This window comes from Nannospalax galili, unplaced genomic scaffold (assembly GCF_000622305.1).
Source record: "Nannospalax galili isolate Female #2095 unplaced genomic scaffold, S.galili_v1.0 scaffold304, whole genome shotgun sequence".
NCBI lineage: Eukaryota > Metazoa > Chordata > Mammalia > Rodentia > Spalacidae > Nannospalax > Nannospalax galili.
The window spans coordinates 3,119,956-3,146,338 of NW_008352325.1; the positions used below are offsets into that span (position 1 = coordinate 3,119,956).

The 26,383-nt window shown below is 40.1% G+C and overlaps 1 protein-coding gene across 1 annotated transcript in view; it reads right to left on the reverse strand.

The window, feature by feature from the left end:
* Positions 1–26,383, reverse strand: part of Abca13 (ATP binding cassette subfamily A member 13) — a 449,044-nt gene that overhangs the window by 177,712 nt on the left and 244,949 nt on the right. Inside the window, exon 42 of the mRNA XM_017802262.2 lies at positions 3,287–3,566. Coding sequence (XP_017657751.1) covers positions 3,287–3,566 — 280 coding nt within the window. The remainder of the gene's footprint in view (positions 1–3,286; positions 3,567–26,383) is intronic.

Below are 26,383 nucleotides of genomic sequence, written 5' to 3' on the forward strand. Positions count from 1 at the left end.
TGAATAAACCATGCATAAACTGCACCATGAGTTTCTAACAAGTGAGAAAACACCCAGCCAGGGAAGGAATGCACTTTCTACTGAGGCATGGCCTATATGAAACAAAATGTTATTTAGGTTATCTCTAGAGATACACTTTGTACTGATATGCCTAATCCACTAGTCTAAGAAACATGAAGGTTTAAAATATTTTTTGAAAAAAGTTTAGATCCATAAATTGTCTGATTGTAATATAATTACTAAAGACATTTTTAAATTATTATTCATTTGGTATAAAAGTTATTTTTAAAGAAACATTAAAGAATATCTCAGTTGCCATAATATATAAATGCTTTTTCATAAATTGCCTGTCATTTTTTTTCTTCAAGTTTTTTGTTACATTTCAGAGTAAATCTCAATGTTAGCAGCACTTGATATATATCCTTACTGGATTCTAGGAACTGAACTTCGCTGTTTAATTTTGATTCCTAAGGCAGCTTACAACTGGACTCAATTTCTTTCTCTAAATTATTATTTCCAAAAATCTGGTGCACATGAGAATGGCACAAAGAGCCTGACTGAACAAACGTGGACTTCTAGATATCATCCTAAAGGGTCCTCATGGTTAGCAGGAGCAGCAGGGGCTCAGATCCACATACAATCAAACCAACCTTGACAAACATCAGGTCTTCATGAAGACTGCAACCTGAGGCTCTCTGTAAACTCCCTCCACTCCCAACTCCAGATTTTCTACCTCTCCTGATCCAACCAGCTTCTGGTGCTGATAAGCACCAAGTCCCAAGTGAAATCTGATGCTGAGTATGTATCAGTCAGAACTGACTGGGGTCATTTTCTCTGTAGGTTAGGAAACCCATGACTGCAAGGAGAAGCAGGAGCAGAAAGTGCAAGGCAAAGCAAGGACCCCCACTAAGAAGGAAGCCCTGAGCTCATAGATGGCATAGACCTCAGCCGCCTCTGATGACTAGAGGGGTTATTCCTTCTGCCTATGAATGATGGAGAATGTAGGAAGTTGAAAGTTCTCCCAACGTCCTGGAGGAAAGCGAGACAGACCTGCCAATCACATAAGACTCAACAGTCATAGAATATGTTTGACTGAACCTCTCTCAGGACTGCTTCCTTCTCTCTTAAGTAGCCTCCTTATCTGGTCCCATGAAACAGGTCAATGATACATTCCAGAGGTCAGAGGAAAGCTCTGAGCAGAAATTTATTACAAATAAAGTCACCAGAGGAATATGCAACTTAACAAGAGAAAGTACTGTGATTGAGAATCACATGTCTGCATAGGACTTCATAAACCCAAGAAGGATGGATCCTTAAAGAGAGTACTAAGCGGGCTGGAGGGATGGTTTAGCTGTTAAGAGCACTGACTGTAGAGGACCTGGGTTTGATTCCCAACACCCACATGGCAGATAACACTCATCTGTAATTTTAGTTCTATGGGATCTGACACCTCCTTCTGACCTCCACAGGCAGTGCATGACATGGGTGCACTTACACACATGCAGGCAATACACTCATATACATAAAAATAATAAAAAATATTTTTTAAAAAGAAAGTACTGAGTATGTGAACCAAGACGATGGCACCAGAAAAACGCCACAAGCAGAAGGAAGTAAAGGGGAGGTGAGCTTGAAGGCAAATCTGGAGGTTCTTACCAGGGAGAGCAATAGGAGTTCTAAAACAGGGGTAATGAAAACAGTACATATGAAAAATGAGTAAAGTAATAATAGAACAAAATCATCTTGAACTCAGAAAAAGAACAAAGTCTGAAAGTTAGCAGAGGGAAAAAATGGAGTCATAAATTCTCCGCTCTAAGAATACAGAGCAATCTTATAATGCTCCAGATAGGAATAATTCCCCATGAGATTCAGATGGACTGCTCCCAACCAGACTTTGTACACGGAAACTACTAAAATAATCCCAAATGTAGCCCCCCCCACCTTCATCCTGTGTGCAGAAACCCTCATAGCTCCTGCCAAGAGTTGTAAATGCAAGTTGGCCTCTTATATCGCCTTCACCACCCTCATGACCTTCATCACCCCATCAGCTTCATCATCCTCATCACCTTCATCATCACCCTCCCCATTTACTCACTCTAGACAGGACAGAAGAAAGTTTCTTTCCTACTCACCTGGGTAACAGATACTTATCTCTGGAGACTCATTTCCGGTGTCACCATCCTAAAGAAACTTTGAAAAACCTTCCTTGACACCTCAAATGGTTTCCCTGCAATTTAGGTGCAACCTCGCACTGGGCATCTGCCCATCTCAGTGTTTATAAGGACTGCTTCCAGGCATTTGGGGCTTATTTTTAGTCTCTAAATGACTGGGCTGAGTGGAACGTGTGTCATTCTAGATCGTTGTGATTTGGATAGAGTTTAACCATGTCACCCAGAGGTTCACATGTTGGAGGTCTGGTGCCAATGTGTCAGAGCTGAGGTGGCCTATAAGAAGTGAGTCCCACTGGAAACTCATCAGGATGTGAGGTTCCACCTGGAAGGTTATTAATGCCCTCCCCCTGGTTTGGGATTAGTTCTGGAGAGAACCGGTTACAATGAGAGAGCTACAGATGACTCTGAAGTCAGGCAACCTGATATAGAAATGATGGGGGGTGAGACTGCTTTACTTGGTTCCCAATCCCGTGTCTCAATTACCATTCTGGTGCCCAGAGAAGATCATGTGATCATTAAGTTGGACTACTCAATTTATGCCCAAGAAACTCTGACCTACAACAGGCCTGGAGATGTTTGTGGTCTTGATTGCACTCAGCAAGAACCGTGCAGTTCCTGGCATATGAAAATGGGGCCTATCTCCTGGAAGCAACTATTGGAGGGGTTTATAAACTATGCAACTTACATACTTTTCTATGTCTTAAAATTGTTAGAATATACCTACCCCTTCCACCTCTTGCTAAGGGGGCCAGTGTGTGTCAAGCCCTTCACCTAACACCCTCTTTCCCAGGGGACGCTTGGCTGTTGGGGCAAGAAGCTAGTGATGCAGTGCTTGGAGCCAGGCCTGTCCCATCAGCTACTATAAAACAGCCCTCAAAAGACCAAGGGCTTCTCAGATTATCCTTGTGAACTACGACCACAGAAACAATGGAAGCATTTACGTTAGAAGGGGCAGGGGCAGAATTTTTATCATTGAGCTACAGCCCCAGCCCCTTATTTGGGAAATTTTATCTGCAACTCTAAAATATTCAATGTAGCCGTGTACCTTCATCAGTTCCGGCCTATACACCAACACACCCATAAAGTGGCTTCTAAACAACAGAAAGTTCTCTTACCTGAAAAAGTAGGTTTCTGCCCTCTCATAGTGGCCAGGTGTCAGTTTGAGGGGAGGGTAGGTGATAGCCAGAGGCTCCACCATGAACAAGCCCATGGCCAAGGCCACAAAGAGCACAGGCAGAAGAAGGTCCGAGGCTGTGCTTTTCCAGGCTCGCAGAGTGTGGAGTAACCGCTTCCTCAGGAGTGCAGTCACCTGTCCCAGCAGCAGCTGGCAGCCCCGCACAGGCTCAGGCAGGGTACACACAGGTGGGTTCCTCACAGGAGAGCTTCCTGTAGGGGCTGAGAGATCAGCAGAGTGAACTGGATGCAGAGAGATGGGGCTCCGTGGTCCACCTGGGTCTTACTAGTCTCTTCATCTCTCCTGTAGGGACCCTGGACCACCTTTCAGGAGCAGCAAGACCATGTACTGCCTCCCCACGCTAAAGGACAGTTCCATGTCAAAGGATGGCCCCTGGGCTTTGCACCTTCCTGTTTTGGAGACTAGACTGTGACTCCTGGCATGAAACACAGGGCTAGATGCCTCTGGGTGTTCCCTCTGACCTTTCTGAAGGGGGAGTGGCAAATGTGAATGGAGGGCAATGAGAAAAGTTACCCTCCACTCCTGTACGTATTGGTTGAAATGCAGTCTGATACACAGGTGATTCTGATGCCTAAAAGACAGGGAAGTGCAGGAGGTTCTGTGAGCCGGAATAATGACTGAGCCAGCTGAGAGGGGAGCCCGTGAGCACCTTCTCTTCAGCACCCTACTCTCCCTTCCTCCTATTCTTTTCCTCTGTCAGTAACTTGTGTCTTTCCTGAGAAAGTTGACGATTATGAGCAGGGTGAGCATCAGAAAAGATACATGGCACCTGCCCTTCTTCGTTTTCACACAGCCCCTATGTGTTCCCCTACAGGGCAAAGAGGAATTGCTGGGTCCTAGGGGCCAGGCGTCTGGTCCAGTGCTGAGAGATTCCTGGGCCTCGCAGTCCTGTCCTTTCCTCCTTCCTTTGTGAACAGCCCTCCAGGATCATATAAGTCAGCAAGTAGAGTCTGAAAGGAAAGTGTTTGCTGTGGGGTCACTGATCTGAGAATCATCTATGAGCATCCCTCCACATTGAGCTTCTGCATACTCAGGACAGAGTCTTCAGCAGGGTCCCATGAGAAGGGTAAGCTTGCCAAGCCATCCTTCTGGGCAGCTTTCCTCAAGGATTCCGTCTAAGGTACTCTAGCAAGACAAGCACAATACAAAGCGTTCTGCAAGAAAAGAGGTGACAGGAAAACACAAACGCACAAAGCTGACTTGCTCACAAACACCAACGTGAAGGTCAGTTTGTAAAAGAACAGAGAATTAGCTCAAAAAACAAAATAAAACAAAATAAGATGAACAAGAATCATTTTGGAAGGTCTGTCATCTGTGATAGTGTTAAAGTCAGAGCTGTTGGAGCACAGTTGGGTGAAAATGCATACCTGGAATATTCCTTATTTATCTAAAGTATTGACTGACAACCCACTGTGTGGCAGATACTAGGTTAATTTGGTTTTTGCCCTCAAAAAATGTTTAACAGAGGCTGGAGAGATGACTAAGTGGCTAAGAGCACTGGCTGCTATTGCAGAAGACCCAGGTTTGAATCTAGCACCCACATGGTAGCTAACAATCATCCATAATTCCAGGTCCAGGAGATCAGACACCTTCTTCTGACCTCCCCCAGGCAATGCATGACAGAGAAACACCTACTTACATGAAAGTATAGCTCTCATACACATAAAATAAATAAAACACTTTAAGAGGGTTTGGGATGAAAATGTGAAGAAATAACCTAATAGAACACAGTGCTGTGATCCTACCTTGAGTGGGTAGGAATGAGCAAGTTCAGAGATGATAAAGGTAAGAAGAAAGAGGCAGAGCCACAGACAGGATCAGGTGGAGGCCTTCTCTTCGAGAGGAGTTTGCAAGGGAATGTACGTGCCACAGCACAAAGCAGAAGATGTGGATGCGCAAGGCCAACGCCACGAGTCGCTGATGGAGAAGAACGTAGGGTGTCCTTATGCTGTGTGGCAGGGAGTAACAGGGAACAGGGTCAGAAAGCAAGGCATGAGGGCCAGGACTGTCCTCTGCTCTGACTCAAAATGCCTCCACCAGATGCACCGTGGTTAGACCTGCACATCATACTGTACAGGCATACTTTACTGAGCTCTAAGCACCAGTGTTTAAGCCAGGCTACACATCAGATTCACCTGGAAACTTTTTTTCACAATGCTGATTTCCTGGTGCCATCTCAGAAAAACATCTGACTCTCAGAAAAATGAATGCGGAATGTGTTTGTCGTTTTCTAGCTTCCTGGGGATTGTGCTGTGGTGATACTTGATGTGGTGTCATGATAGTTCAGAGTAGTGCACATAAAGAAGTTACAGCAGTCAATACCAGGACTCCATTCTTAAACTAAATGTGACACTGTTACTTATGTGATGCTGCACAATATGAGCTCATGGTGTTCATGCAGCCCCTCTAGGATAATTAAGACATGAGCCAGCTCAAGACAAAGTATGTGGGTGTCACTGGTTGCATTTCCTGACTTTCTAGATATGATTATTGAGATAATGGCCTGATACCTTTGCTGCCTTCTGACTAAGAAGCTCTTTTTCCTGTTTAGCAAAGTGGCTTGTTCTGTAGAAGTTCAAGAGGTGTTGAAGTCTTGCTGGCAGGTATTGTGGCTCGCCTTACTCCCATGCTCATACCTCACAAATTCACCTTCATGCAGCATCTTTTCATGCTGACCATCTGACCTCTCACACTGACAAAACATGCACTTTCTCAGGATGCAGGCAAAAAGTTGTAAGTACCTGTCAGTGCAGTGAGAAGGAACGTGTCAAAAATCTACTCAGCAAATTTGCCCTGGTGATGGCAAATGTAGAGGCAGAGATGGAAAAAGACAGCTTGGCTGCCGGTGGCCTTAGTCACTGAGGAGCCTTGGGAGTATTATAGTGAGGTGGAAGAAAGTCAGTCTTCACTGGCCTGGATATGAATCCACTCTTATCACCCTCCGACTGTGTGACTTTGGGAAGACTATGCAACCTCTCTGAATGCCATCTCCTCACTTGTAAAAGAGAAGTAAAATATTTCCTTTCTGCATAATGAGGGTTATTATTAGAACATGTATTAAACTGTCAGAACAGATATAATATTGACCTCCAGTCACAATAAATATTCATCAGACAGCTTCAATAAGGCTGTGGGGAAAAGTGTGTCTTAGGTTAAGAGGAATGAAGTTTCTCCTCCTTTCTATATATATATTAATTAGATATAAAAACTGAAAAATAGGGGCTAGAGAGATGGTTCAGTGTTTATGAACACTGACTGTTCTTGCAGAAGAGCAGGGTTCAAATCCCAGCATCCACATGGCAGCTAACAACTGTCCATAACTCCAGTTCCAGAGGATCTGACAGTCTCTTCTGTCCTCCGCGGGCATTGTACAACATGGGTGCACTTACCTACATGCAGGCAATACACACATACACATAAAATAAGAATAAAAAGATTTTTAAAAAACTGAAAAATAAAAGGCTAAGGTAGTTTATAGTTATGAATCAATCACCAATCAAATATTCACGACTAAATGTATGAAAGCATTCACATGAATAATTTATTAGACAAAATTAAAATGCTGGGCCAAATTGTTATGAATTGTCATATTTCACTTATGAGTGCAATTATATTCAAGGACCTAAGTTACATCTGCAGTTATGCATTCCCATTTACTCAGACCATCAAATTACTTACAGAAAATGTCCAAAGGTTTTTTTTTTCTGGATTTTTTTGAGCAGGGTCAGATGACTACCATTATTCAAATATTAATGCCTGGTGAAGAGTACCTTAAAATCCAAAGAGCCAAAGGGACCCCAGAACATGACCTCCATATTACCAGCAACACTGGCATTCCTGAGGATTTCTGATGGCAGGATTAGTGCGATGCTTCTGTGATAAGAAAAGCGAGTGCTCCAAAACAAATCCACATGGAATACATGGTTATGCAGTTCACAAAAACTCAGAAGTACTCAATTGATAGGTATTGTAAAATAAGGCAAGAGTTGGATTCCTCAACTCATCTAAGTGGTAAAGATTAAAGATAACGATAACACCAAATATTACTGAGTGCTCAAACAAATAATATGACCACACTGCTGACTACACACTCCTGGTGAGGGGACAGATCTTTACAGTTACTTATATGAGATGAATATAGGTCTTCTTGAATTTCCAGTTCAGATGTTGTGTTAATTAAAAAATGAAAATTCATCAAGTGTATAAAGCTTGTGACTTCTTAGACCTCTCAAAAAACAGCAGTAAGAGACTGGAACCAATATCTAACCTACAGGGATTAACTGAACAAATCACAGTACAAGCTGAGCTTTCCTTACCTCAAATACTTGGGACCAGAAGGAAGTATTTTAGATTTCAGATATCTTTTGGATTTAAAGAGGAGGGGCCCCAAGTCCAAATACCAAATTCATGTTTCATATTCATCTTTTCCGCATAACCAGTGGTAATTTTATACAATAATTTCAATATGCCTGGATTCTGACTACAACTCATTATGAGACCAGATGTGAAAAATTTCTCTTTGTGTGTGATATTTTTGTCAACACTAAGATTTTAGAATTTGGAGGATTATGGAATTAGGAAGCTTAACCTGTACAACTTCACAGTGGAATGTTTTATATACTAAATACTTAATGTATGAAGGATATTTCTTCAAATTTCTAAGAGAGCAAAACAATTGAAATGGAATTATGTTATCTTTAGAAAGAAAAGCTTCTATGAAGTCCTGGAAGATGGTTCCATAAAATGAGTGGGAGGGGAAATGGCTGCAGCATTAGAAGCTTATTAATGAAAGTTGGGGGGGGGGACCAGAAACAAACACTTCCAGAAGAATCCATATTGGATGGAAAAATGCCACAGAGTAAGACATGCAGAGTGGATAGAATTTACTAAGGAGGCCAGTACTAAACTAGAAACATTCAAATTTGGTGGGGCTACATTCACTGAAAATTTGTCTTTTGTCAAATAATTACATATTTTATGCTATGTTTTTATAAAATAGAGGTTTTCCAAGTCTAAGTCCTTTTTAGCCTATGTCAGCGAAGACTGTGGCTACTTGCATGTTCTTCTTCACAATGTTTGTATTATTTCAAAATGAATATTCATGTTGTAATATGATGAAACAATAATTGTTTTCTGAAAATTATAGACTTATTCAGGAAATTAAGCACATTTTTGTGAGACATAAACAGGGTAGTTCTTTGTTCATTTAGTTGCAGAACCTCAGCCTGAGATGGATATTTTAGATTCTCGGACTAGAAGCTGGGTATGGTGGCTAACACCTGTAATCCAGCACTCTGGAGGCTGAGGCAGGAGGACCGTGTATTTGGGGCCATCAAGGACTACACAGAGAGACACTGCCTCAAAGTAAACACAGAAAAAGGACCGGGAATGGAGCTCAGGAAGTAGTAGAGCATCTATCTGCAATATTAGAAAACCCCAAGTTCAATTCTCAGCACCTCCAAAAACAACATGCTGTTCATTGTTTATATAATTATTTATTAATAATTAATTCTGGTTTAGAAGAAATTATAAAATAAATTTAGATAAATAAGGCCACAAATGGAGAGTAAGAGTCTACAGAGTGTGGGTCCTTGGACAGGCCTCCTATAGTAAACTCCGCCCACCCAAGGCTCAGGGACCATTTTGAAGAGGGGTCAGAAAGATTGTAAGAGCCAGGGAGGAGGTGCATGACCATATGGAAATAGAGTCCTACAGGCCTCCGGGACTTTGCTTATATGAACCTACAGCAATGGTGTCAGCATGTACAACAACCATGTAAACTCAAGCAGACAAAAGCCCAGCACGGAACTGTGGAAATGGACGGGGGGCTCCAATCTTAGTTGAAAAAATATTGACAACAGATTACTGCTGGGTGAGGAAGAGCTGATTTTCTTAAAGGGAGGGACTCTAGATAGACTAACTGGACCTCAGTGGATGAACTTGAACTGAGGGACCTTGGGGATACTAACTTGACATGATAGGCCTTAACACAAATGACAGAATGTATGAATTCCAGTGGTTGGGGGGATATGGGAGGATGCCAATGGGGAAGGGAGTATAAAGGTATAAAGATGATTAAGATATTATGTATGAAATATGCAAAAATTTAATTAAAAACTTACAAAAAAATTGTTCATGTGAATTCTACTGTAAACCTTTGCAATAACTACGTAAATAAAGTTCTCAAGGAACTCTCAATCTTGGTGTCAAACACATAAATGGAACAACATAGCAGAATATGGGCCATGGTGGGTCGTAGGCAGCTTGTCTGGGAAGCGGGCAATGCCAGGACTGTTTGCTGGCAGGTGAAGAAGGTGATCATATATGAAAGATACTCCATGAACTAAGGAATCCTATTCAATGACACAGCATGAGACAGAAATGCAGAGAGCAGCTGGGGAGGTGTAAGGGTTATTCTCTACTGCAAACCAGTTATGGTCTGGGTTTATGCATCGTTCAGTATTCATGAAGAGGCACAAATGAATGCACTGTTCTCACCAAGTCAGTGTGATGAAACCCAGTGAACCACAGAACCCCAAACTGTAGCCTTCTTTAAGGCATATGTTTTGATAAAATAAGTAGACACCCCTAAGGTGGGTTTGAAATGTGTACATGTCTCTGAGAAAAAAAGTACATTTAGTGTCAGGTATCAAGATACCTGAACCCAATCATGGTTTACCCTGGAAGCACTGAACATTTGTGGTAGGTAATTTTCCCTCAGTTTCCCCACTTATAAAACAGTAGCTTTGATGGGTTAATCTTCAATCTTCATCCACTATATATAAATATATGGTGGCTATAGATATAGTTGTGTGGAATTTGCATAAATCCTGACTAAATTGTCTTATACATTCCATTTACATTTTCCCTAGAAGAAAAGCAACAGAACCAAATGTGTTCTCACTAAAAAAGAAGAGAGGAGAGGAGCGAAAATGGGAACCCAAAAGCAGAATGGGAAAAAATGGACAGTATTTTGTGGCACTTATGTTGTTGCTAAATCAACATAAATCTTAAAACACTATTTTCATAAATATTAATATGGTGATGCACATAAGCACATACATACTTGATCTATAACTGTGGTTAACTATATTTTTCAAAACCAGTTACATTTAATTCTTTAAAAGGGCTAATAAGAGGAGGCTGTATTTATCTAAATTGTTTCGTTGGTAATTTTACAATGATATCTTACTCAACTTTTGCAAAATGATCTGTTCATTTGTCATAACCATATTGCTTTTTTACGTTATCTTTCTTAACATGAAAGAAACAAAGTAGCTAAGTAAAAGAGTGGTTTTCTCCATGTCGGGACACTGAAGTTTCCAGTTGCTGTATAGATGCTCTGTCATTGATCTGATTCTTTGAAAATGACTATGATTGTAATAACCAAAATGTGAAAAGCATCAAATTAAGATTTCACATTGAATCAGGGCCATCCCCTACACCAAATCACATCTTTTGAATGATTTAAAAGCTGCTGAAACCTCTTTGATTAAGCCTTTTTCAAACAGACAATGCCTCAATCTTCTGAAGACCAACGAGCAGCTCCAGTACCTGGGTAGTCACAGAAACACCAAAACTAGATTTTCCCCACCACTATGACCCATGTTGGGTTTCCAAAACGTGAGATCCCTTCATAATTCAAATTGATGGTTAGGAAAATGGGGTTGGGGTGCCTTTGCTGCATCCCAGTCATGATGTTCATTTGGCTCTGTTTCAGCTCCCTATTCTGACCACACATGAGAGGCAGCATGGACTGTAGAGACAAGTGCATGTGCCTCGCTACCTGGCCTCTGTCCGAAGACTGGCTTACATAGAGCCTTAAGAAATGTTCTGTTGCTTGTACATATAGGACCCGCTAAGGTAGTATCACAGACACACTGAGAGTTAATAAGCATATCTGAAGAGAAGAACTAACTGCCTGCTACTAAATCCTCTCTTCAATCTTATCTCTGTGTTCATCTGGCTTGCTGTTCCTATCACGGCTATGCATCTTTGCCCTCATAAGCACTGAGGTGCTTGTAACTAGGGACAACTGAGCGGAGAGTTTATCTTATCCTCCACTTTCAGCACAGTCCTCAGCCACAGTGAGATGCCCAGTAAGACCTGAAGAATGAATGAATAGATACTCATCAAAGAAGGATTCGGGGCCCTTATCTACCACCTTACTGAGATGAGGCTCTCCTTTCTCCTAGGCTCATACTGCTTCCACAGAGAACACAGTACCACCTGTGCATGCTCTTCCAGTCATTTAGCCTCTTAATTCCACTCTTAGCTGAATCAGTGTACCATTGGCAGCAAGGCTCAACTTTGTTCATCTACCATGTGTCAAGATTTAGTAATTTAATAATTTAGCATTTTCAATACAGATGAGAACAGGGGATAAGACTGGCTGAGCCTTGGGGAACTCCCTGTGAAAACAACACTGAAGAATGTGATCATTAGAAGGGGCCTTCAAGGCATTAACACCGGCTCCACTTCCATGTGATCTTCAGAGTACGATCAAGAAAGACAATGTATTTGACAAAGCAAAGCCATGGCTTTGTACTATGGTCTAAAGAGATATAAATACAGCTGCAGACAACATTCCCAAGCATTCCTGTTTACTAGGGAGAAAATGAAATTTAAGGAGTTGTGGAAAAGATGGAATAAGGTACAAAACTCCAAGATCTACACTGCTCCCTTATCTAAACCCTGTGTATACCAAGTATATGTGGAAAATTCTATACCATGAAACTTCATTTAGTGAATAAATATGCTCAAAGTATTATATAAATTACCCATAGGCTCTGTGTATATGTGTATTTATATCTAAAACATCAATGAAGTTCATGTTTAGACTTGGGGTCCTAACCCCAAGACATTTCACCGTGTACATGCAAATATTCCAAAATCAGAAATATTTCTAGTCCTAAATGCTGCACAGGATATCCTGCTCAGCTCCCTATGGGTCCAGGTAGAGGTGAGTGTTGCAAGGGGATTGACAAAGCCCTCCTGGAAATGTTCATCACAGCTTCCCAGAGAGAGCTGTGTCAGGGAAGGCTGCGCTGATCTAGTCCCATCCTGAATTATCCAGGATGGCCCATCATTACTCTGAAGCAATGGCTGCACTTGAGATGAGTGAACACATCCTTGTCAAATATTTCACACAAAGATGATATTCCAGCTCTGAAAATGAAGATTGGAACTATTCATCACCAGCCTCCGGAGTTTTCTGTGGCAGCTCTGATCTGCATGGCTACAAGAATTACAGCTTCACACCGTTTCTTGACTTCCCACTGCCCCCGATAGAAGTTGCTGCTTCCTGGCACCTGCCACCAGCATTTATCCTGCCCAAGTCTATTTCAGTTCCATTTTCCTTTGGCAGACTCTTTACTGCAGAGCACCCTGCTGTTAGCTCTCTGCTGGTTTTAGCTAACGTGAAAAACAAACCTTCTTTGGCATGTATAATTGGCAGCAGCCATGTCCCTCCCCACCTCACTTGCAGGGATGGCAGTTTTTGATGTTCAAGGAAATGTGGACAAAGAGGAAAAGACAGCACTGTGGTTTAACACCATGGTGAAACCTGAGAGACACACGTAGAATTTGGAGCAGCTCTTTGAAGAGGCAGTGGATTAGAGCAGTCCTGCTAGGACAGGCTGTGCAAACAGGGTTGTCTTAAAAAGCAAAGGAGAGGTTTCAGACCCTTCAAATTAATCACTGCCAAAAATGCTTTCCATCAGCAGAAGTAGCAGCAATTAGGAAGGAAATACAGAGGATTAAATTGTGGGAGAAAAAAAAAGAGAGGGATTTTATGTAAAATGGTACTGACAAACCATCGAGCTAAAACTTTTAATGTGATCTCAGCTCTCACACAAGAGGATGAGGCTTCATAAAAACAAGAGAAAAAGAGAAGAAAAAAATGCAGTATGTGGCAATTCCTTGTATAGAAAAAGCAACCATGCTTCCCAAGTTCACTTGGTGTCAGATTTTAGCCACAAAAAGACTCTGCTAGGGAGCTGTTCATACTAGTGACCACAGACTTTAAGACAGATTGGGGTGCTCATTCAAAATATAAATGCCACAGAAACCTTAGTATCAAGGAGGCTGAGATAGGAGGATGGAGAGTTCAAGGTCAACCTGACCTGTGTGGTGAGGTTCTGTCTTTAAAAAAAATAAAGGTAACTAAGTCTCCAAAATCAAAATTTGTAAAATTGAAAGTTGGACTTAAGAATATAATATTCTAGTAATACCCAGGTGACTTTTAAACCTTCATTTAAAACTATATCTTGAAGGCAGTAGACAGAGTGACATGCCAAATGTGTGGCTAGCACATACTAAAGCCCTAATGAGAACAAGATGTGGCCATGTGGCCACCACCAACCTCCCTAGGCAGGGCCACAGGTGCAGCTACTGATTCAACTGGCCAGTTAATCAAGAAATATGTATTACATGGAACACACAGTGTTAGGAACACAGTAACAAATGAGATGGCCCTCAACCCTTCCCTCATACAATATAGTCCTTGAACAAGCAAGGGTATGAGGCGAGTGCAGCTATTTAAATGCAACCTGCTACAGGTGCTGTGAACGTAAGGACCATCAGCATTTATCAGAAGATTTCTGAATGTTCCGATGAGCAAGAGAAAGCGCTTTACAGCAGGGATCATTTACTCAAACAGAGGTTAGCTTAGAGGAGGACCAGAACAGAGCCTTTAGGGCAGAGAGATGAGCAGTTGTCAAGACTGTAGGGGCAAAGAGGGAGCTTAAGCTGCCCAAGACATGAAAAAAAAAAAAAAAAAAAAAAAAAAACATATAAGGAGGAGCCAGGGCCCGGGTCATGTGTCTTCTTAGGAGTCTGTGGGCAGAATTTGAATTCAAAAACACAGAAAATAAGCAAGTATTTTTAAGTGAGATTTTTTTTTTTTTGGTCTTTTTGAGACAGGGTCTCCCTATAACCCCCAGCTGTCCTGGAACTCACTATGTAGACCAGGCTGGCCTTGAACTCACAGGGATCCGTCTCCCTTGCCTTCCGAGTGCTGGGATTAAAGGCATGAGCAACCACGCTCGGCTTACGTGAGAATTTTAAAAGAAGACTCTGGCTGCAGTGTACAGAGTGCACTGATTGGAATCCAAGAACTGTAGATGGAGAGTGAGAATGTTCACGAACAGTTCTGACACTCCTATTTGCACACTATCTAGAGGGAAGATGTTCTCCAACACCAACAATAAAGGGGGAGAGAAAATAGGGCCATAAAGTGTGAGTTGGCTTTGGACATGCTTTGGCCTGGGAGGCATTAGACCAAAGGTGCTGAGAGGCAACCACCCCAGGGAGGCTGAGATGATCTGGAAATATAAGCTGCAGTTATACAGGAATGAAGCAGCCAGGGATGGGAAGACTGAAGAGCAGGGAGATGGGCACTTAGGACTGGCTGAGCCTGTGGGAATGGATATGGAATGCTCTGGTGAAGAAAATGAACTGAGGACAAAGAATATCCCAGGAAATTTGCAATGTGAGATCTTGAAGTTCAAAGTTAATTCTGCCCGGAAAGAGAGAGCTGGATATTGCCTTGAAAGCAGGGATGCTGCCCTGTGAAGTTGGTGGTGTGCTGGCTGAGTGGGATAGCTTTAGTTGTCAACTTGACACACTTGGGTAGAGGGAGACTCAGTTGGTAGAATTGCTTCCATTGGACTGACCTGTGGCCATGTCTGTGGGGCATCTTCTTGATTACTGAGTGATATGAGAGGGCCTAACCCACTGTGGGTGGTGCCACCCATGGGAAGGTAGGCCTATGTTGTGTAAGAAAGCAGGCTGAGCTCAGGCCAGGGGAGCAAATCAGTAAGCAGCGTTCCTTCATGGCCTGTGCTTCAGTTCCTGCCTCCAGGTTCCCAGGACATGTAAGTCGAATAATCCCTTTCCTCCCCAAGTTGGTATGGGTCAGAATATTTTGTCACAGTAATGGAGAAACAAGCTAGAACACAGGTCATCAATGAAAGCAGAGAGGGCTTTTCCAGTGTGATGGCTGGGAAAGAACCAGACCTAAGTGGACCAAGACACACACAGGAGATGAGCTAACTCAGGCACATCATATGTGACAAAGTACTATACCTTGGGCAGCTTAAGCCACAGACATTTATTGTCTTTCTAGAGGCAGGAAGTCCAAGATAAAGTCCACAGGCTGGATGCCTTGTGAGGCCTCTCTTCTTGTCTTGTAGATGGCATTTTTCCCTGTGTCTTTGCTCTGTTTTCATTATATTCCATTTCTGTTCCTCTGTGTGATCAGATCTCCCCTTACCAGTCACATTGGATGAGCATCTACCCATATGACTTCGTTTAACTGGAACTGTAAGCAACTACCTGCTTTCAAAGTCCTATCTCCAGGACTAGGGCTAGGACATCAACATGTAAATTGTGCTGGAACATAGTTCAGTTCACAATAACAGAACTGTTAGAAAGCAGCAGAAAGAGAGACTTGAACCAGAACTCATTATTTTAAATAGAAATATCACTCTGTTTGTTAGAAAGGCATGTATGTGGGCTCGCCTTGGGCCTGCTGATCTCACAGCGTGAGGTTCAGCTCTATAACTTGAGCTTTAACAAACAGAACATCATCATTTTGATGTGAAGTCACTAACTTTTTCTCAATGCCAACTACTTAATCTATATATATATATAAAATATTATATATCAATATATGCATTATATATTGATTAATATAAATTATATTTGAAATATTATAATAAACTTTGGTTTATTAGGCCAAGGGAAAACCTTTTGAAAAACGGAAAAATGACCCAAAGAGCCTCAATAGCAGGGATATGATGAAAAGGAGTTTTGTGTTGGAAACAGTTTTTGTGCAAATCAGATAATAACTCTCAACTCGAGCTTGTTTCCAAATTGGCAGTGAGGAACAAATGAGAAAGCACAAACAGTGGGAAAGGCCCGGCATCAAGTCTGATACACTGGGGCAGTTAAAATGAATAAATTGTTTTGTCATGAAGAAGTGACTTTTATGCCCCACAGCAAGACCCCAGTAACTGCACAGTTCTAGACACCCAAGCATCAGTCTTCAAATTCCATTTCTACAGAACTGCTGGCTCCCTATGATTCAGAAGTATTTATAGTATATTTTACTTAGCCTTCTTCAATCTCTCTGAGCTATGAGTTTCTTAAGAGATGGCCCTTGGAAGACAAAGTTCGTGGATAAAGAGGGGGCGGCTACAGGCAGGTCAGCAACAAAAGAGTCATCTTCCTGGGCACCCATAGAGGAGGATTTGGGTTAATGGTTATTCTAGAAACCAAATTTTTCTAGTGTAGATCATTCCTTGGGAGTTGGGGGAAGGGGCATTAATTAAATCAGTGTATTTGAGTTGGTAGTAAGAGTATATCCAGTAACCCAATTTTACTTTTCTTTTCTTTTTTGAGGGGGGAGGGGGGTCTTTTTGAGACAGAGTCTCTCTGAAGCCCTAGCTGGCCTGGAACTCACTATGTAGACCAGACTGGTCTCAAACTCACACAGATCCTCCTGCCTCTGCCTCCAGAGTCCTGGGACTAAAGGCATACGCCACCACACCAAGCCTGATTTAACATTTTGATAAGGTTGTATCTACTAAGGAGCATAAATCTGAATCACACTGAGTTTTATATGAGAATTTTATAGATTACAATAAAAATTGCCAAATGTAGGTCATCTGAAACCGTTTGTTTTACCATATCTTAAACTCATTTCTTAATTAGAAATAAGATTTAAATAGATTTTTAAGTTACATTCCAGTACAAAAATTTGTGATTTGAATGACAAAATTTTATTTCTATAACATCTTTATAGCAACAAGGAAACATGTTCCTCTCTTTCCTGGAGACTATGGGTTTAAATTCAGAATACCATGTTCTCCGTGTGACATTAGTTCTTACTGCACATTTTATTTCTAACACATTTACAAAGATTTTCCTAGTGTTCTCCAAGTTCAGAACATGTAATCATCATTTTTATAACAGATGTATTATCTTAATAAAGAGGATTATAGAGCCAATGACTTTCACTGTGTATTGTACTGATAGCCTTTATAAGAACCTAGCATTCATATATTTTAGCTCATTCTTGCATATGAAAGTAATTAATGTAGTTGAAGAGAAATGGATGTTCAAAAATTAAAGCATTAGGCAAAATACCAAGAAATTATGTCATATATCATGCACATGCTTTTAGAGAAATTTTTTGACAGTAAGGTACATACACATTTCTGTTTGTATTTTTGACACAAGAGCTTACTATGTACTTCAGGCTGACCTCAAGCTTACTATGTAGCTCAGGCTAGCCTTGAACTTAAGTTAAACTTCTTGCCTCTGCCTCCTGAGTCTGGGATTACTGGCTTATGTTACCATGCCCAACTTTTATTTTATTATATATAACATTTTGATTTTTTAACTTTTAAAATCACTGCACATTTAAAACTAAAATTTAAAAAGTTGACAAACAAGTGTTAATGAGGATGCCAAGTAACTGACATTTACACACTGTTGCTGTAAGTGTGAAGAGAGTCTCGGACTTCAGAAGAACCATAGACAGCTGTATATTCTTCAAGCAGGGGCTTTCCAACAGCTGAGAAGTCTCAATTTGCTAAATCAGATGATGGTTACAGGAGTGTTATTCTTTTTTTATGAACAATAAAAAAGAGAAATTAAGATGTAGACATCAAAATATTAATATATCAATGCTGTACATACAGGTGACATGAATCTCAGGGAACAAAAATGAGAACAACCTAGACTCCTGTGCCTACTGAGTGATTCCTCTACTCAAACTTTAAAAAAAGAAAAACAGGTGTATTTACCTAAAGTGATGAAAACAGCCTCATGGGGAGGAATCTGGCTTGGGAATCTGAGGAGCCTACAGAGTCGCTGAAACTGCTCCACTTCGTCTGAGCGGTACTTTCATAGGTGTGTATGATGGAAATCTAAGCTGTTCGCCACAAGATGTGTGCAGCCTGTGTCAGTAAAAATGAACTTCATGTACCCTCTTTAGAAATATATATAATTCATGGGTAAAGGCAAATGAACAACATTATTAAAGAAGAAATTCACATTACTGATAAATAGAAAGGGGCTTTTTCTGGATAGCTTCAGAGGTCAACTTGACGTACCCAGGAAAAGAGGCTCTCAACTGAGGAATTAGCCTCCGGCAATGTCAACAGGGCATTTTCTTAACTGTTAATCGGTATAAACGGGGCCAGCCAACTGTGGGTGGTGCCATTCCTGGACAGGTGGGCCTGTGCTGTATAAGAAAAGTAGCTGAGCAAGCCAGGGGGAGTAAGCCAGTGAGCAGTGTCCCTCCACAGTCTCTGCTTCAGTTCCTGCCTCCAGGTTCCTGCCTTGAGCTCCTGCCTGACTGCCCTTGAAGATGGACTGTGCTGTGAAAGTACAAAATAGAAGAAATCCTTCCTCCCCAAATTGTTTTTAGTCCTGGTGTTTATCACAACAACAGAAAAGTAACTAGAACAGAAATTGGTACCAGATATTGGGAGTTGCTGTGATGATGATAGGGCTTTTATTCTTTGGATTGACTGGTGTGAGGCTTGTGGAAGATTTGGAGCTTTTGACTGATAAAGCCATCAAGTGACTCAGAGCTTAATGGGCTGCCTATGGGAGCTTGGAAGGAAATTATGCTGAGAGAAACACAGAGGATGGAGTCACAGCCCATGACATTTCAGAGGGAAGCAAAGACCTTATCAGGCTGTTAGTATGCTATTTTGAATTGAGAATGTTATGGTTTCTGATCAGCTGGGGCTGAAGAATCAGCTGTGATTAACAAAAGACCAGTATCACTATAGTGAAATCTACACAAGGACAATAAATGCTAGTTAGCTAGGGATGAAAAATCAGCTTTGACTAATAAGAAACCATCATTACTGATGAAAATCTTCTGGGAAGTATTTCCTCAGGGTCAGCACATAGAAACCGGGTTCAGGGGGGCCAAGGCTATATCTCAACTTGGAAGCAAACTTTGGTGATTATAAAAATCTCCCTATGGTACCAGTTTTGAAAGTATAAAAGCATATTGGAGATGCCAGGACCATGGGATGTACACCAAGGACAGTGTAGGTATGGAGTGGAGTTGACCTGTGCCAAAAAGATAAGCTATGTGTGTCTTAGTTACAGAGTTGGAGAGGTGAAGCCATCATTCAAGCCCTTTGGAGCCTAGGGTATTGTGAGTGAGTCCCAAATGGAGACATTGGGCTACAAGATATGGAACGCCACTGCTGAACATTTGTTTTGCTTAAGTATGATTGTTTTTATGCCCTTGTTCTTCCCTCTTGGAAGAAGTATGTAACTTTTTTTTTTATTTTACAGATGTAAGAAACTTTTGGATTTTTTTACATTTATTATTTTTATTTTATGTGTATGAGTGTATTGCCTGCATGTATGTGAGTGCACCTGTGTCATGCAATGCCACAAAGGTCAGAAGAGTGCTTTGGATTCCCCTGGAACTGGAGTTAAGGATGGTTCGCAGCCACCATGTGGGTGCTGAGAATCTAACCCTAAGGAGAACTTGAACTTTGAGACTGTTAGAATTTTTTAAAGACTGTGGGACTTAAAAGTTGAACTGTGTTTTACATTGTAATTTTAAAACGAGATCTTGAGGAGAGGGAATGAAGACCATATGGCTATAGAGGTGTGTCTGTGTGTCAAGCTGACAAGGGGTCAATTGTGCTGGTTAGCTTCAACTGTCATATCTGGGAAGAGAGAACCTCAACTGAGGAATATCCTTCAATGGATTGGCCTGTGGCCATGTCAGTGGGGCATTTTCCTAGTTATTAATTGAATGGCCCAGCCCACTGTGGGTGGTGCTCCCCCTGGGCAGTTGGCACCTGGGCTATATAAGAAAAATGGCAGAGCAAACTGAGGGAGGCAAACCAGTAAGGGGCATTCCTCTATGGTCTTGGCTTCAGTTCCTGCCTTCAGGTTCCTACCTTGAGTTCCTGCCCTGACTTCCCTCAGTGATGGAATGTCACTTGGAAGTGTAAGATGCAGTAAATTCTTTCCTGTCCAAGTTGCTTTGGTTAGGGTGTTTTATCACAGCAATAGAAAGAAAACTAAAAGAGGGTTCACATGATAGAAATTCAGTTCAGCATGTTGTGGTATCTAAATTCTAAAATAACTCATAGTTACTCAGACCCCTATCCACAATCCCCTCCTCCTGAGTGTGATTGAGACATTGAATATGATGCCTATTGCTCAAATGATTCAACACATATGACAGAGGTGAAGAGAATCTGCAGATATAATTAAAGTCCTCAATCAGTTGCATTCAAATTGACTAAAACAGATTTTCCTACTCAGTTTGCAGACGAAACAGCCACTTATGAGAGGGTAGATGTTGGAGACACTACTGCCCTGTTTGAACTCTGATGATAGCATACTTGGCACATATGCAAACTCACAATCAGCCAAGAAAGCCTATGATGGCAGCCACATGGTATACAGATGCAGGATCTGAAGTGCTGTGTCCCTTGTGTTTAGGCTAGATGAAGCTATGACTTATTCACACTGTTCTGTATCTGCTGTTACCTTGTAAACTAGCCACATTTTGCTGCAAATAGCTTCCCTAATGCCTGCAGAGAAGTGTCCTTTGATCTGCTCAAAGTACCTTATCCGTGCTAATAACTATGGGAGTTGAAGACTAGAGGCCTTTGTCCAGCAGGGCAGAGTGCTTTCTGTTCCCCTGCTTTCTTAATGCCTCATGTCTTGTGTAATACCATGCTGTCCCTTTTCTAGATTTTCTACCACCCTGCCACATAAGATGTAGCAGAGTGGCACTTAACAGGTTTCAGGGCAAGGTCTGCTGACAACAGAGAATATGAAAGGGAAAAAGCGAAACAGAGAAAATGAAACTACAGGTAACCTTGAGCTGGACAGAATCAGGACAGTGAGTGCACAAGTAGAAACTAAATAAACCCAGATATTGATGGTAAGGAATTAGTCTCAAAAAACTAAACATTCTGTTAAATTGCTTAAATTTATGCTAAAGTACTCAGGGACTCAGCTGTCAGAATCTAAAATAGAGGAATTGGTAGCTGGAGAGATAGCTCAGTGGTTAAAAACACCAGCTGCTCTTGCAGAGCTCCCAGGTTCAGTTCACAGCCTCCACATGACAGATAACTGTCTATAATTCCAGTTCCAGGGGATCTAACGCCCTCTTCTGACCTCCATGGGCATTGCACAATAAGAGTGCACTTGCACACATGCAGACAATACACTCATACACATAAAATTAAATTAATTAATTAAATATTTTAAGTAAAATAGAGGAATTGTTAGAAGCTATAGTTTAATATAACCCATGGTTCCTAGACAAAGGTACTGTAGATCCAAAATGCTGGGTACAAGTTGAAAAAAATTCTGGAAAGGGCACATCAATCTGGGGTTTCTCTTTCTGTTTCTGTTTGTTCTGTATGGAGACTAGTTAAGCATGGTTTTGAACCTTTGTGTAAATGCAAAGAGAAGATTATGACTATGTCGCCCCAAACTAGTCTTTTCAATAATAGTGATCAGGATAAACCTCTGTCTAATAAAGAATGATTTGGTGAGGTGATTCAATTAGCCCCCATCTGTCAATGCTCTGTGACATAATGTTATAGTAGAAAATATGACAAGGCATAAGCTTCCTCCTTGTGATTAGCATATGATAGCTAAGCTACCCTTAGTGGAGGGGATTAACTAATTTGAAATTCTAGCTTATCAAATTTTTGCCAAGAACAATTCCTCATAAATTAACAAATAAAGAGTCTAATGATTTACTACATTCAAGCCTGACCTGAAGATGAACTGAAAAATATTTTTTAAAAATAGTCTCTAATAGAAAATATCAATATAAAAGAGAGGATAATTAAGCTTTTCAAATTGTCTGATCCCATTTACAGGTGCAAACTAACCAATTGTGGATATAAGCTTTCAAGCATCTAGTCACCCAAATACAGCCAGGGAGAATAGTAAATAACTAGGGCAACAGTAATTTACTTTGCTAATTTCATTCTCCTTGGTTATGAGTGCTGTCACATAATCATACAATATTTATCAGAAAATAACCCTTCAAAATCAGACCTGACTTTTGTCAATTCCTGTTCCCAGTGTAAAACCCAGCAAATGTATGACTCATTGGGAATATCTATATAGGTTATAAGGAAGACAGAAACCAGTACAAATCACTATGTTCCATTTTACAGAGAAACAAATGCCTTAATGTATATTGATAAATTGTCATTTGCAGTTTGAACTCTTGAGAATCTGGCTCTGGAGACGGGATTTAGCCTTCCCAGTTCAGATGCAAGCATGCTCATCGCAAAATGTCCTTCAAAAACTCTTGAGACAGGCTGAACCCCTGTCTCAGTGACTAAGAAGAGGAAACTAAAATATCCCTATAATAAAGGCATTATGTCCTTGAGAATGGATAAGGGATAAAATAGTTCCAACAGAAGTCATTAAGAGTTATTTCACGATATAAAGATGCTTATAATAAAAGTAGCTTATGGGCTATTCTATTTTGCTGCTAACAGCATACTTGGGTGGGAATCTTCCACTAAATTTCAATTCCTTTGGCTACAGAAGAAGTGAATTCACCCATAGGCTTTTCATGCCCTACAAAGATAAAAGAGACAGGCCAGCTCCCTCATTAGCCCTGGAATAATAGAGAATTTGTTTATTACTTTAGATATAATAAAAAATTAAAAGATCCTACAAATTTATGGGATGCCCTTCCACAAAACTCTTTTTAAAAAAATTTATGTGTATGAGTGTCTTGCCTGCATTTATGTAAATGCATTCAGGTCGTACAAAGCCTGTGGAGGGCAGAACAGTGCCAGATCCCCCTGGAACTGGAGTTACACATGGTTGTTAGCCACCTTGTCAGTGCTGGGAATTGAACCTGGGTCTTCTGAATGAGCAGCCAGTGCCCTTAACTGTTAAGCCTTCTCTCCATCCTCCCAACAAAATATTTTAAATTAAACTATGAAAGAAATTTTTGTTTTCCCAGATGTCATTGGGTAGATTATACTGGTCAAATTCTTATGGTGATTCTCAACCACTCCAAGAGATTCCAACTTTAACTTAATTGACACAATTTATTGTTCACTCTAGTGGAATCAAGCATTAGTTTGTTATTAGAACTAGTGAGAAATGTTAGACATTGCCTAGTACCCCATCAAGAAACTTCTTAAAACAAATAGTAGATTTATTTATTAATGCTATGTGTGTCACATGATATGTTAAAATAACCAGTAAGTAAAAAAGTTTTAAAAGATGGGACTGGAGAGATGGCTCAGCAGTTAATAACACTGGTTGTTCTTGCAGAAGACCCTGGTTCAAATCCCAGCACCTACATGGCAGCTAATAACTGTTCATAACTCCAGTCCCAAAGGAGCCAACAGCCTCTTCTGACCTCCGTGGGCATTACACAACACGGGTGCACTTAGCTACATGGAGGCAATACACGTACACACATAAAATAAAAATAACAAATAAAATTTAATTTAAAAAAGATTGTGAAAATGGAAATATTTTTAGGAAAAACAGATTTATTTATCTTAATCTTTACATAAAGATTAAGATGACTGGATGATTCCAGAATAAAAAGGAAAATTAAATGGACTTTTATATGTCATAAGTGTTTTTAATAAGGTATTTGAAATGCATAAAAGATGAGATTTAAATATGATGTGTAATCTTTAAATTTCTAGTTAAAGTTTAATCAAACTTCTACTTAAATTAATGGAGATATTGCTCTATTATTTTCAATAATAAAAGGACTTACTTAAAAATAAAGCATATATCTGGTCAAGGTTTATTTAAGAGCATTTAAGTTTTGTTAAATATTACACAGTACACCAAAGAACCAAACTACTACTAACCTTCTTAGTGTTCAGTAACCATACCTAGAATTCAGTCCTGTGATAGTCCCTCAAAACTACCATATTATTGTTATTTATTTAAAAGGCCATCTTTTTAATAATTTGAGATTTCTTTGACTACTTTAATAATTAGACAACTATGTCACATTTTTATATAAAAAGTTCTCCCTCAAGGCATGATCAATAGCCCCACCTTCTCTCAATATTGGGTAAATAAGGCAATATGCCTTATTGGAAAACAACTCTTAATCCATATATATTACATTATATAAATAGTACCTTATTATCCTCCTCTACCAAAGACAAAAATCTAATTGTTTTTAAATATTTATAAGCTTCATTTGAAAATTTTTGTTTACAGATAACCACAGACAAAATTTGACTAAATATTCCATAAACCTATCTTAGATATATTGTCACTCATTTGTTTTTTTCATTAAGCCTCATAAATACCATTGTCTGTTCAAAATAAAGCATTAAACTCTCTTCAACAGCTTTAAGGAAGTATCATCCAACTTCAACCTTCCCTCAGAATTCCCAATATGGCTTTTTTCTCACAGTTTTCCTCTTAAAGGAGACACTAAACTCTAATTTCCTTATAGTAATATCAGTTAAAGACTGATTTTTAAAACAAACACAACTTTTGAATATATACTTATATTTACCCATTTGTTTGATTTTAAAGTTACTTTTTTCTTATAGAATTTTAGAATGGCTATTTCTACCCAATACACCTAAACAAAAATTATTTTACCCCAAATCAACAAAAAAAATTGCTTTCATTCAACAGTGCTGAACCAAAACCATCCAACACATTTGACAAGACCCTAATGTTATTTATCTTCACATAACTCAATTTCAACTTTCTTTTGCAGACCTCAAAAGAATGGCAAATGCCTTTTACTGGTTTTTTTTTTTTGGTGAGGGAAAATCTTCCTTTCATTTTTCTCCATATGGAATTCCATTATGTCCTCTACAAATATTTCCTTCATAAATCACATTCTTAATGCATTAATAATTGTTTTTCAAATAGAGTCAATAAGTTAGGCAATGAAACCATTAAATGATGCTAAAATATGGCACTTTTATAACCCCTGGAGCAACCATCACCCAGCAGATAAAACTTTTAACTGCTCTTCCTACTGTTTATACAAAGAGCATTCATTAATATCATAAGATAAAGATTTCACTAAGCTATAAAATTTAATGTTATATACATAAATCTTGATTAGGATTTCATTATAAAACAGTTTCCCAATGAACATATGTAAATTAATTAAAAGTTTTATTTCAATTGTATAATAGAGGTAACAAAATAATCTTATGATTTCTTTTTCAAAATATTCTTAGTTTAAAACTGTTAGATATAAGCTTTTTATTACGACTAGACAACATGTAAAATAATGGATTTTGCTCATATATTAGTTCTGGTCTTTTAAAGTTTGTGTATGTTGTCACTGATATTTTTTCTTCTGTTGTACAGGCCTCTGCACAAGCAGGTGAAACTATTCATGTCAGAAATGCTTGGGGCATTTGCTACACTTAGACTTCCAAAATGCATCAAAACTGATAATGGCCCCACTTATAATAATAACACTTTTGCAGAATTTTGTCAGACATGGGCATTTTGCATCCAATTGGCATACTATACAACCCTCAGAGACAAGCAGTAGTGGAAAACACCCATCATAGCCTAAACCTTCAACTAGAAACAAAAAGGGGAGGGAGACGATTTCTCTCTCTCTCTTTCTCTTCTCTCTCTCTCTCTCTCTCTCTCTCTCTCTCTCTCTCTCTCTCTCTCCCTCCCTCTCTCTCTCTCTCAGCTTCTGAATCAGGCTCTACATTTGTTCATATGCAATGATCAAGGGGTGACCCCAATGGAATGTAACTATGAGCAATAGACTCCTGGTAGCTGTCCACTGGTGTACAGGAAAATTCCAGAAGAGGGCGCATGGAAAGATCCTGACCCCTTAATAACGTGGAGTAGACGATTGCTTATGTTGTCCAGAAACTGCAGTTGCACCTTTCTAGGTTCATGGCAGGTGAATGATACAATGGCGTGGAGGAAGACCAGCTGGCTAGCAACTTGTCCTCAAAATCTGTTCATTGCCACCTTTACCATATTCACCTTTGTG